The sequence below is a fragment of the Pan paniscus genome, chromosome 1 (assembly GCF_029289425.2).
Source record: "Pan paniscus chromosome 1, NHGRI_mPanPan1-v2.0_pri, whole genome shotgun sequence".
Lineage (NCBI taxonomy): Eukaryota > Metazoa > Chordata > Mammalia > Primates > Hominidae > Pan > Pan paniscus.
In genome coordinates, this window is record NC_073249.2 from 134,537,789 (window position 1) to 134,548,973 (window position 11,185).

The 11,185-nt window shown below is 50.7% G+C and overlaps 1 protein-coding gene across 1 annotated transcript; it reads left to right on the top strand.

Annotated features, from left to right (window-relative positions):
* Positions 1–566: 566 nt before the first annotated feature.
* GFI1 (growth factor independent 1 transcriptional repressor) lies at positions 567–9,636 on the top strand. The gene is made up of 6 exons (XM_024930559.5): positions 567–711; positions 1,038–1,220; positions 3,007–3,494; positions 3,610–3,747; positions 5,318–5,483; positions 7,858–9,636. The coding sequence occupies exons 1-6, from the start codon at positions 597–599 to the stop codon at positions 8,034–8,036; spliced, it is 1,269 nt and encodes a 422-aa protein (XP_024786327.2). The 5' UTR covers positions 567–596; the 3' UTR covers positions 8,037–9,636.
* Positions 9,637–11,185: the final 1,549 nt, after the last annotated feature.

Genomic DNA, 11,185 nt, shown 5'->3' on the forward strand with positions numbered 1-11,185 from the left:
GCTCTTGGAGGTCTTGGCTCCTTGCCCCTTCCGGGTCCTCGCCCACTGGGCATCCCCGGCCCCTAAACCGATCCGCGTGTCCCCGCCCTCCCTCGCCAGCCGTAAAGCACAGCCAGGCAGGCAATGAGTAGCTGAGTTGGGGTAACCCACCCGATGGGAACTACAGCTCTCCAGGGAGTTTGATTGCCGGAGCGAGCTTGGCTAGGAAAGGGGAGGAGCTGGGGGGCGTGGGCAGGGAGGAGGAAAGGGGCCTGAGCCAGGGCCCCGGGACAGGTTTTACCGCTGAGCTGTGTCAGTGGCGGCGGCGGCAACGACGGCGGGTTCGCGCCACCTGTCCAAGTGCCACCTGGTAAGCGCGGCGCAGCAGGGTCAAGCCCCTCCTCCCGTGGGCCCTCTGCGCGCCTCCCTGGCCCGCGCTCTCCCTCCGCCTGGGTGCCCAGTCCGCCGCACCGGAGAGTACTGACCCACGTCTCCACCTGGTTTTCTTTCCCTCTCAGGTCTCCTCCGGGCTGGGGCTGAGCAAGCCCTCGGAGTGACCGTGGGTGACAGCGGCTCCAGGGACTCTTGGGGCGCAGTGGGGAAAGTGCCGGACCACCATGCCGCGCTCATTTCTCGTCAAAAGCAAGAAGGCTCACAGCTACCACCAGCCGCGCTCCCCAGGACCAGACTATTCCCTCCGTTTAGAGAATGTACCGGCGCCTAGCCGAGCAGGTGCGAGGCGCGCGCGGGCCAGGCGGGGCTGCTCCCCCGGATGCCTACTGCACCTCGGCACACCATTAGTCCGGAGCTGGGAGGGGCTGCCCCAACGTCCCTTTTGCTGCTGTTTTTGTTTCCTACTGTCCTGGTTCCTCCGGGTTTGTCTCCTAGGTGCCATGGCCTCTCTGCGCCTGCCCTCGGATCCGAGAGGGTTCCCGGCCGGGGTCTGGGTGGAGAGGGGAAGACGCTCGGCTGCCCTGGTCGGGGGATTGGGGGAGCCTTCAGCACCCTCAGACTCAACCGGTCCCAGCCTGAGCCCCTCACCTGCCTCCTCTTTGCAGACAGCACTTCAAATGCAGGCGGGGCGAAGGCGGAGCCCCGGGACCGTTTGTCCCCCGAATCGCAGCTGACCGAAGCCCCAGACAGAGCCTCCGCATCCCCAGACAGCTGCGAAGGCAGCGTCTGCGAACGGAGCTCGGAGTTTGAGGACTTCTGGAGGCCCCCGTCACCCTCCGCGTCTCCAGGTAGGAACCCACTGGGAACCTCTTGGGCGGGAGCTGCAGGGACCCGGCAGTGCTGGGGGGGAATTGGCGCGACCTTGGGCGTAGAAATGCTAACGGGGAGTTGGAGAGTCTTTCCGGGAGAAGGGAGCTGATTCGTAGGGGAAGGAGGCATCCGGCTTCTCTGGGACTTGGACAGCTTGCCCGCTGGGGCTGCTGCCTCCATCCCAGGCGGCAGGACCCTAGCTGCTTGTCGCTTAGATTCGTTTGCGCGGAGCTGGCCGGTGACGGAAAACAAACCAGTCGTTTCGACTGGCAGCAACGCTGACCTTTCATTTTCTGACCAGACCTGACTGTTTTATAAAGTGCTAGGATCCTGCAATCTAGACCCCCAAACCTCAGAGAACAGGGCAGAACGGGCCAGGCAGAGGAGCTAGGCGCTGGGCGGCAGGGAGGGGGCAGGACGAAAATCTCAGCCCGCGGCTTGGTCTTCACAGGCGCAGATTGGGGGCCTGTTTCATTTTTCGTTTTGCCGGGTTAACCTAGCCTCAGGGGCCTGCTCTCTGGGTTTCATTTCCAGCGAGCAATCCAGCTTCAGGCAAACTAAGTGACCACACGTTGGGTGGGGGCGTCTCGAGTCCCGGCCGGGGGAAGGAATGAGCAGACCAGCCGGATTCTGTCAAGGGCCGGTTATATCCAGAATATGTTTGCTAGTTTTAGAAGATACCACCACCCGTCCCACAATCAGTGAGTTGACTTGGCGAAAACCATAGCTCCAGCAAGTGTGTCTGGGAGCCGGCGGCGGGAGGATTCTTCCTGCCAGGGCGTCAAGTGGCCAGACAAGGATTGGGCGCGCCCCGAACCCCTCCGAACGAAACTCCGGGTACAGCCTCTCACTGAAGTGGCCAGCCTGAACTGGAGTGTGTGTGTGTGTGTGTGTGCGCGCGCGCACACACACACACACATTTGTAAATGCCGTATGCACTCACATGCGTTGGGGTCACTAGTTTTAGCAAAATTCACGTGGGTGGGGGCGTAGCAGGCCGAGAATTCAGAGCTGTCTCCTTGCAGGTGGTGGCTAAACCTTATGAGTTATAGTTATTCTCTGAGAATTTCAGGTTCCCCGCCTCCATCAAACTGTAACAGGAATGGGGAGTATTTGGCTGTCAATTTAAGCCCAAAAGCCCCTTTCCTGCTGCTCCTTTGCTACGTACACTGGGCACTTAACTTCGTGAAATCTTAATACCTTCGGGTTTATTCAGATACCAGCCTTTCGGGTAGTTCGGGGCCGCATTTATGGACCTTCTCCCTCCTTCCTCGTGGATTCTGGGAAGAAAAAGAATTGAATGGGAACATGTGGGGCTGGGAGAGTGCCTGCGCTGGTGGCTGGACCCTTCCGCCCCTGAGTGCTGTGAGGGGCCGAACGGCCGCCGCCTTCTCCTTCCTAACAGCTCAACTCCGGGCATTTATAGATGCGCCCTTCCCTGTAGGATCTCCAGGTGCGCGGGTCCAGCCAGAAAAGATCCTCGGAACGCCGAGCGCCTCCGCTGCACTCGCACAGAATTTACGACCTCCTCTCCCGAGGTCTTTTCAATGATCTGTTTGCTGTTCTGCCTCCTATAGTGGCCTGCGAGGCCCCAGGGCCCGGGCCACGTTTTACCCTGGGGCGAGCCTGGCACCTGGCGCACCAGTGTTCTACAAGCGCTGGGTGCCCCGCAGTCCGCGAACACGCCACGCTCGCAGCCGCAGCCCGGCGGCCTCCGCTCTGCCGTCTGAAGCCTGACCGGACGCTCCCCTTGTGCCTCCACAGCCTCGGAGAAGTCAATGTGCCCATCGCTGGACGAAGCCCAGCCCTTCCCCCTGCCTTTCAAACCGTACTCATGGAGCGGCCTGGCGGGTTCTGACCTGCGGCACCTGGTGCAGAGCTACCGACCGTGTGGGGCCCTGGAGCGCGGCGCTGGCCTGGGCCTCTTCTGTGAACCCGCCCCGGAGCCGGGCCACCCGGCCGCGCTGTACGGCCCGAAGCGGGCTGCCGGCGGCGCGGGGGCCGGGGCGCCAGGGAGCTGCAGCGCAGGGGCCGGTGCCACCGCTGGCCCTGGCCTAGGGCTCTACGGCGACTTCGGGTCTGCGGCAGCCGGGCTGTATGAGAGGCCCACGGTAGCGGCGGGCTTGCTGTACCCCGAGCGTGGCCACGGGCTGCACGCAGACAAGGGCGCTGGCGTCAAGGTGGAGTCGGAGCTGCTGTGCACCCGCCTGCTGCTGGGCGGCGGCTCCTACAAGTGCATCAAGTGCAGCAAGGTGAGGCTCCCGAGCTCACCACCTCGCCTGCCGTGCTCCCGCTTCCCCTACCCGCGCCTCGCCTGCGCCCCGCGGCCCCTCTCAGCGGCCTTCTCTCTGGCCCCACCCGCCTTAGGTGTTCTCCACGCCGCACGGGCTCGAGGTGCACGTGCGCAGGTCCCACAGCGGTACCAGACCCTTTGCCTGCGAGATGTGCGGCAAGACCTTCGGGCACGCGGTGAGCCTGGAGCAGCACAAAGCCGTGCACTCGCAGGTAAGCGCGGGGCGCACCGCCGCGCGCGGCCCTGCTCCGGGATCTTCTGCATCTCCTCGGTGCAGCACCAGCCACTCTCTGCCTGGAAGTTTTCTCCTCGACTTCCCCTAGTTTCCTCCCCCAAGCCCTCCGCTGCGTCCTCTTGCCGTGGTGCAGGTGTGTAGGGAAAGGAGGATTGTGGCCAGCTCAGGCCTTGAGGCAGCCCTAGATTTTGGTGTCACACCACTGTGAGCCTCGAGAGTGTGATCCTCATTGTTACTTTGGGCTTGAGGTAGGTTTGTATGCACTGATTCGTGCTGCTGATATATCAGACTTACTAGCTCTGTTTCTTTGTGCCTATTCTTTTCACCAAATGGTTGTCACTTAATTTGCATTGACCCCTCTCGACTGAAAAGGCGGGAATCTCAGCTCATTTAGAGCATCTAGTAGCATATTCACCCCGCTATTCATTCTTTCCTTCCTTTCTTTCTTTTCTTTTCTTTCAGAGTCTGGCTCTGTTGCCCAGGCTGGAGGGCAGTTGCACAATCTCAGCTCACTGCAACCTCCCCCTGTCAGGTTAAAGTGATTCTCGTGCCTCAGCCTCCTAAGTAGCTGGGATTACAGGCGCGTGCCACTACAGCACAGCTAATTTTTGTGTTCTTAGTAGAGACGGGATTTCGCCACGTTAGCCTGGCTGGTCACGAACTCCTGGCCTCAAGTGATCCACCAGCCTGGACCTCCCAAAGTGCTGGGATTACAGGCGTGAGCCACCATGCCCCACCCCCGCTATTTATTCATTCATTCATTAATAAATATTTGTTGGCTAACTTCCAGGTGCCAAGTACTTAAGAATCTTATAACACATCAGGTCCTTGACAGCATGCCCACATGAAGATTATAGTTTAGCTGAGAGATGGAGAGTAGATGAGCAAGTAAATATACCAATAGCTATCTCAGGAGAATGCCTACTTACGAAGGCTAAAAAGAGTATCAGCCCATCTCCCCCAGCACCCACACTGGCTGGGGGGAGGTGGCATCTCAAGTGACTGAGGTCTAAGCCTCCTGTTGAGGAGGGTGGAGAAGTGTGTGCTAATGGGTGTCAAAAAAGCAGGGTGTGGATATGTATTTGCCATGGGGTGTGGAAGGTTGTGGGTGAAGAATGTTTTGGTAGAAAAAGTGTTGAAGGGCCAGGCACGGTGGCCTGTAATCCCAATACTTTGAGAGGCCGAGGTGGGCGAATCACTTGAGGCCAGGTGTTTGAGACCAGCCTGACCAACATGGTGAAACCCCATCTCTACTAAAAATACAAAAATTAGTCAGGTGTGATGGCGTGTGCCTGTAGTCCCTGCTACTTGGGAGGCTGAGACACGAGAATTGCTTGAACCTGGGAGGTGGAGGGTGCAGTGAACTGAGATCGTTCCACTGCACTCAAGCCTGGGCGACAGAGGAGACTGTCTCAAAAAAAGAAAGAAAAAGTGTTCAAGGGATTTTAGGGTCAGCTGAGGGGTGAGGAGAGCAGCAGTCTAGTTGACTGCAGTAGGAGTGCTGCATCTCTCTCTCTCTCTCTCTCTCTCTCTCTCTGTCTCTGCAGGAACGGAGCTTTGACTGTAAGATCTGTGGGAAGAGCTTCAAGAGGTCATCCACACTGTCCACACACCTGCTTATCCACTCAGACACTCGGCCCTACCCCTGTCAGTACTGTGGCAAGAGGTTCCACCAGAAGTCAGACATGAAGAAACACACTTTCATCCACACTGGTGAGCTAAAAAGGCCCTTGGCTTGTAGGAAACACCCTGAGGCCAACATTACTCATCTTCTCTGATTTCTGGCCCCAGTGAGTGGTGGATGAGGCCTTTCTGATGGAGTTATTCTCTGCTCTGTGTTAAAGAAAACAAAGGGGTGGGTTCTTCGGTTCATTTACAGGCATAATTCTCCCCAGAGCCACCTTGATTTGGGGTTGTGTCTGAAAGGCCACTCAGCAGGTCAGCTCACAGGTACTCTATACTTGGAAAGAACATTTTCCTTTAGGTTAGCAGCTGCTTCCACTGCTGCCTGCTCTGGGTGAAATATGAAGCTCCAGGGTCCTCTTAGAGAGTTGCTCTAAAGCTTACCTAGAGATTGAGGACTTTCCCTAACCACCTGGCCTTTTGTGGGAGGGACTCGTGTGGACTCTCCGGCTGCATTCTCAGGAGTCTGAGAGCTTATTCTGATTGAAGAGGAACAAATAATGGCAAATATGATTAAACTCTCTGCTAAGCATTTTTTAAATGCATTATTTCATTTTATGCTCACAACAACTCTGAGAGGTAGCGACTACTCCTTCTCCCCATTTTAGAGATGAAGAAAATGAGGCTAGGTAATCTGCCCAGGGTCACACTGCTAGCAAATGACAGGGCCAGAGCTCAAATTCAGGTCTGACCTCTCAAATGTTCACTCTTGACCACTGTTTATTGTATTTTATGTTCAGAGTCATGAGGTTGGTAGACAGAAAGCTTCTGTTCACTTATTGCCCTTTTCAAAATATCTGCAAGTTAATGCCATAATAATGATAATTCCTTACCTATTATAATGCTTTATAATTTACAAATTACTTTCAAATCTATCATTTCATTTGATTCTTATTGCCACTCAAGAAAGTAGAAGGAGCTGCTCTTACCATCCTGAAACTCAGAAAGAGTGAATGATTTATCAGAAGTAAGACTGAATGAATAATGTAGCCATGTAATGCTCTGGCTTTTAATCCTGGACTGTTTGTCTAACACTTTATGTGCGGGTGGGAGTTTTAATGCCAAGAACACTCTAATAGTCAAAAGACATTTACATGAGACCCAGAATTTCTGAAAATTTTATTGCAGAATATGAATACTGATTTAGAACAAATCACAGTGTATTCTAAACACCCACCCTTGATGTTTATAAATATACTTGGGTAATGTATATATTTCCATTGAAAACCCAGAAAAGTATTCTACTTTAATCATTCCCTCTTACCTGAAATTTCCATGTAATTCACTCCTTATAAGTAAGGTATTCAGGACACTTATCAAAATGCAACTAGGATCTTGACTGAATAAAACATTAAGCCCTTATCAAACATTTACGTTATGCCTAGAATTTGTTTTCTCAGATTTGTTTGACCCTAAAGGGATAGAATACATTTTGATGGGTGGTTTCTTATCAAGGAAATCTGAAGCATGAAAACAGAAAAGAGTTTTTAGCAAGGAGGACAGAGGGTTCCTCAAAAACAAACTTCATCTATTTTATATTTTTTCCAAGGCTGAGCCCTGACTATAATGCCATGCTGGGCTATTGGAAATTCATGCCATTTACCCAACAACACATGAGATGGGGAACAAGACAAAACCTTCTTATGTTCTCTTATTTATTAATTTGTGGTGAAGAATTGCTGGTATATAAAGAATCATGTGATTAACCTCATAAAATTAAGGAAAAATCAAGACAGTAAAGTATCAGCTGCCTTAATCCTTTGTGGCCCAAATGTGGATTTTTAAAATAAGATATTGAAAAACGTATCCTGCACATGTACCCTGGAACTTAGAAAGAAAGAGAGAGAGAAATAAATAAAGAAAGAAAGTCCATGTTAAGATGTGTTTTCAGATATAATCTGCTGTCCTTCAAGAACAAGAAAGAAGACAGGCTCACTGATCCATACAAACTAACACCCACTTGGAAATTCAGATTTGAAAACTTCCTCTGAATTAGAACGGAGTCACACGGTTTTAGGACAGCTTCCCCCTCCCCTTCCTGTTGAACATCTGCTCTGAGTGTTCATGGCTTATAAAGTCAGGGGAGTCCTCCCGGGGTAGATTCAGCTGGGGAGGGCACGTGGCCTTTGCTCTGTTTCCGTTTAGCAGGAAACCGTTTGAGGCCTTTGGCTGGGAACCCCCCTTCAGAAAGTCTCCCTTTCACCTGGTGCCCCCATGGTGCTTCCAGGGACTCGCATTGCAGGCTGGGAGTCAGTTCAGGTTGCAACACATCACCCTCCAAGTTGCTTGAAGGCCTTAGACTGTGGTGCAACCAGCTGCTGCCAAGAGCATGTGGGTCACAGTGGGTCCCCTCTAGCTTTATCATAGACTCATACTTTCTCCCCTCCCCCTCCCATCCCCACAGGTGAGAAGCCTCACAAGTGCCAGGTGTGCGGCAAGGCATTCAGCCAGAGCTCCAACCTCATCACCCACAGCCGCAAACACACAGGCTTCAAGCCCTTCGGCTGCGACCTCTGTGGGAAGGGTTTCCAGAGGAAGGTGGACCTCCGAAGGCACCGGGAGACGCAGCACGGGCTCAAATGAGCACCCTGGCTGGCTGCAAGCAGCAGCTACACAACACTACAGAGGGCAGCCTCCCTGCTTGCCACCACTCTGCTCCCTGTTTGCCTCCACTCCCTTCTGACTTTCCAGACCCCAGGTCCAGTCTGCAGATCCTACCAGGTTGCTCCTCCTTTGCCTTACCTCCTGGAGCTGCCAGAAGAGATGAGGTACCTTTTCAAAGTGCAGCCGAGAGTGAGAACCAAGTGACTCTCTAGGCTTCGGACACAAATAGGCTCCTCTACACCTGAAGACAAAGGCAAAGTCAAATGGGGACCAGAATAAATCTTAGACCCCACAGTCCTTCCCATTTCCAGCCCTAATCTACAGACAGGAATGCCCTTCAGGTTTCTTCCCTCCCCCTCTTGACCTACCCCAGATATTTGTGTGGAAGAGGAGGAATCACCATTTACAAGGTGGACAAATGCTAATATTTTTATCTAGAAAGAAGAGTGAGTGTTAACTTTTATTTTTTTCCTTCTGGGGGGTCTGTTGACTCCTTTCTTTTGGGTGCTGCCTATAAATCTTGGAGGAATCATTTCTCCCCCTCAAAAACTGATTCAGAAACTGACTTGGGGAAGGAATTTAATACTTTGAAGTCATGAGATGCACCACGGAGGCTACCCCCAAGAAGGAGCAGAAGAGAAGTTGGTAATGAGAGGGGATTAGAGGTCCTCCCTTCAGTAGGCCTGTGAAAGCCTCATCACTGGAGGTAAAAGCACAAGCAATGCCTGTGGACAAGATGTCATTCATTCACTCAGCAAATGTTCATGGATCACCGGCTACCAAGGTACCAGGCACCATGCTAGGTATTGGGGAAGAGAGACTGAAGTCACAACCCCTGACTGCTCCTCAAAAGCTAACGGTTGCACCTCCAAGTGGCTGGGTCTGTTCTTACTCTTGGAGGGAATTCTGAGAAGACAGCACAGAATTGTAAACCTTCCCTTTTGACCCTTTTGGATTTTATCAGGTGTAAACAAAAAGCTGAACAGTTACTTCAAAGATATGTGTGTATATTCAGTTTTTTATTGTTAAGCTGATATTTTAAAGATTTCTGAGCTAGCAGGCATGTGGGAAGGAAGGCTCTGTCTTCAACTCTTTGACCCTCCATGTGTACCATAGAGGGGGGAAAGGTGGTATTTTCACTTTGATGAGGTTGGTAAATGTTTTTAGATCTTCTGGTAAGCATTATGTTTGTTAATACATATTTATTAGAGTGATGTTTTAAGTTAATAAAGTATTAAGAGTATTACAGATTGCCTTTCCTTTAGGCAGGGAATTTGGGGAAGACCTTTGTTTTAGTCTGTAGGGGGAAAGCTGGCACTGAAGGAAACTGCAATGGAGTATAAAAGTGAAGCACACAAGCTAATATCCAGAAGAGTAAAATCCAATTGCTCGGGTTTCCATATACTTTCTCCTTTGCTGCTACACCTCAGAGATACTTCTTTCATCTTCTTTCATAAGAGAAAAACTAGGAGGTGTACAAAACTAAGCTACTACCTTGTAGAGCCCCTGATGGTTCCACAGGCACATAAGTAAGCTCTTCCCTCTGAAAATGTCAACATATTTTTTTATGGGCCTGAAGGCTCCCAGATGAATAAAGAAATCACAGGTCTTAGGTCTAGGTTTTAGTTTTAGTCACAGCTCTGTCACCAACACATCATGTGACTTGTGTAAATCTTTTGACTTCCCCGATACTGGTTTCCTTGATCAAGTAATACGGAGACAGCTCTGTCATTCCTGTCCAACTTTGATTCCTGTCCTGACTGCTTTGATTCTGTGGAGACTGGAAAGGAAAAAAAGTGTGAGATTGGTTAGCTGCCTCCCCTAATGCAAGTCACAAATCTAAAGGCCCATGAGGATCTGGGTTATTTCTGGTTCTGTCCCACCTGTGGGAGTTTTTTGCATAAGTCAATCCTTTAAGAGAATGAAACCAGAATAAAATCCTGGCCAAAATCCCTACTACTAGTGCTTTAACACCTCCCAGCCAGACATTCAGGGTATGCATGCCCCATTGTGAGAACCAGCAGATTGCCCATTTCCAACTCAAATTGATTTCACACATATAATTGAGCACCCAGTATGTGCTGGGCACTCTTCTGGGGGGTGGAGATATAGCAGTGAGGACAATGTCTTACGAAGCTTTATTTATTCATTGTTGAATCCTCAGTTCCCAGAATAGTGCCTGGCACACAGTAGGAGATTAATAAATATTTACTGAGATGTTAAGTGAATAAACAGAAAATAAGCTCCTGCTTCATCCTAGGGCCTGGCTCTGCTCTCTACAGCACAAAGGGAAGAGAGATTGCTTGACAGCCTGGGAAACAAATAGAATCCACACGACTTTCTCTCCAGGTTGGCAGGGAAGGGGGGCTTGAATGCTGCTTTTCTCTGGTTTCTCCAAATCTCAGTCCTTGGCTGTCCTCACCTGATTTCCAGCACCATGTCTTTCCATGTCAGTTTACTCTCATTCAGAATTTAAATTTGTTTACTCTGTAATTAAGATAGTTTTTCAGAACTGATGGATGATGAACAGTTGCAGCGTCCAGGAACCACTTCCTAGTGTCCTGGGAGACAATCCTCCCAGTGAATAAAAATGACAAAAACATCCTTCCCACAGAAGTCACCCTGTGTACTGGTTGGTTATTTCCAACCTGGTTTGAAAAGTAAAGAAGTTGCACTGAGGGGTAAGTAGAACTGATTGAAATCTAGGTGCCTGTGCTGTCCTGCTCTTCCCTTATGACGTTTAGAACATTTGGTCCATTTTTGTTATCCCTGTTTATGCTCTAAGTGAGGAATTGTAATTTTGATGTTAACTGTATGCCTTTTTTTTTTTTTGGTAAAAAATGTATCTTGATATCCCCAGTTCAGAATCAAAACAAATTACTGTGCCTGTTACCGTGTGAAATTTGAAGATTGCAAATATCTCTCTTAATGTTATTACTTGACTCCATTAAAAATAGATTGTGAATATTCCATGTCACATTATTCATGAGGCAGGCTCTATGCCTTTTGTCTGCTGGAGTAACAGTAGAAAGGGTAACAAGAGACACCAGAGCACACCTTTGTTTCTTTCACTAAATTTTTAATAACACCTCCAGCTAGCCAGTTGGTGAAGCTCAGCTCTTGCATAA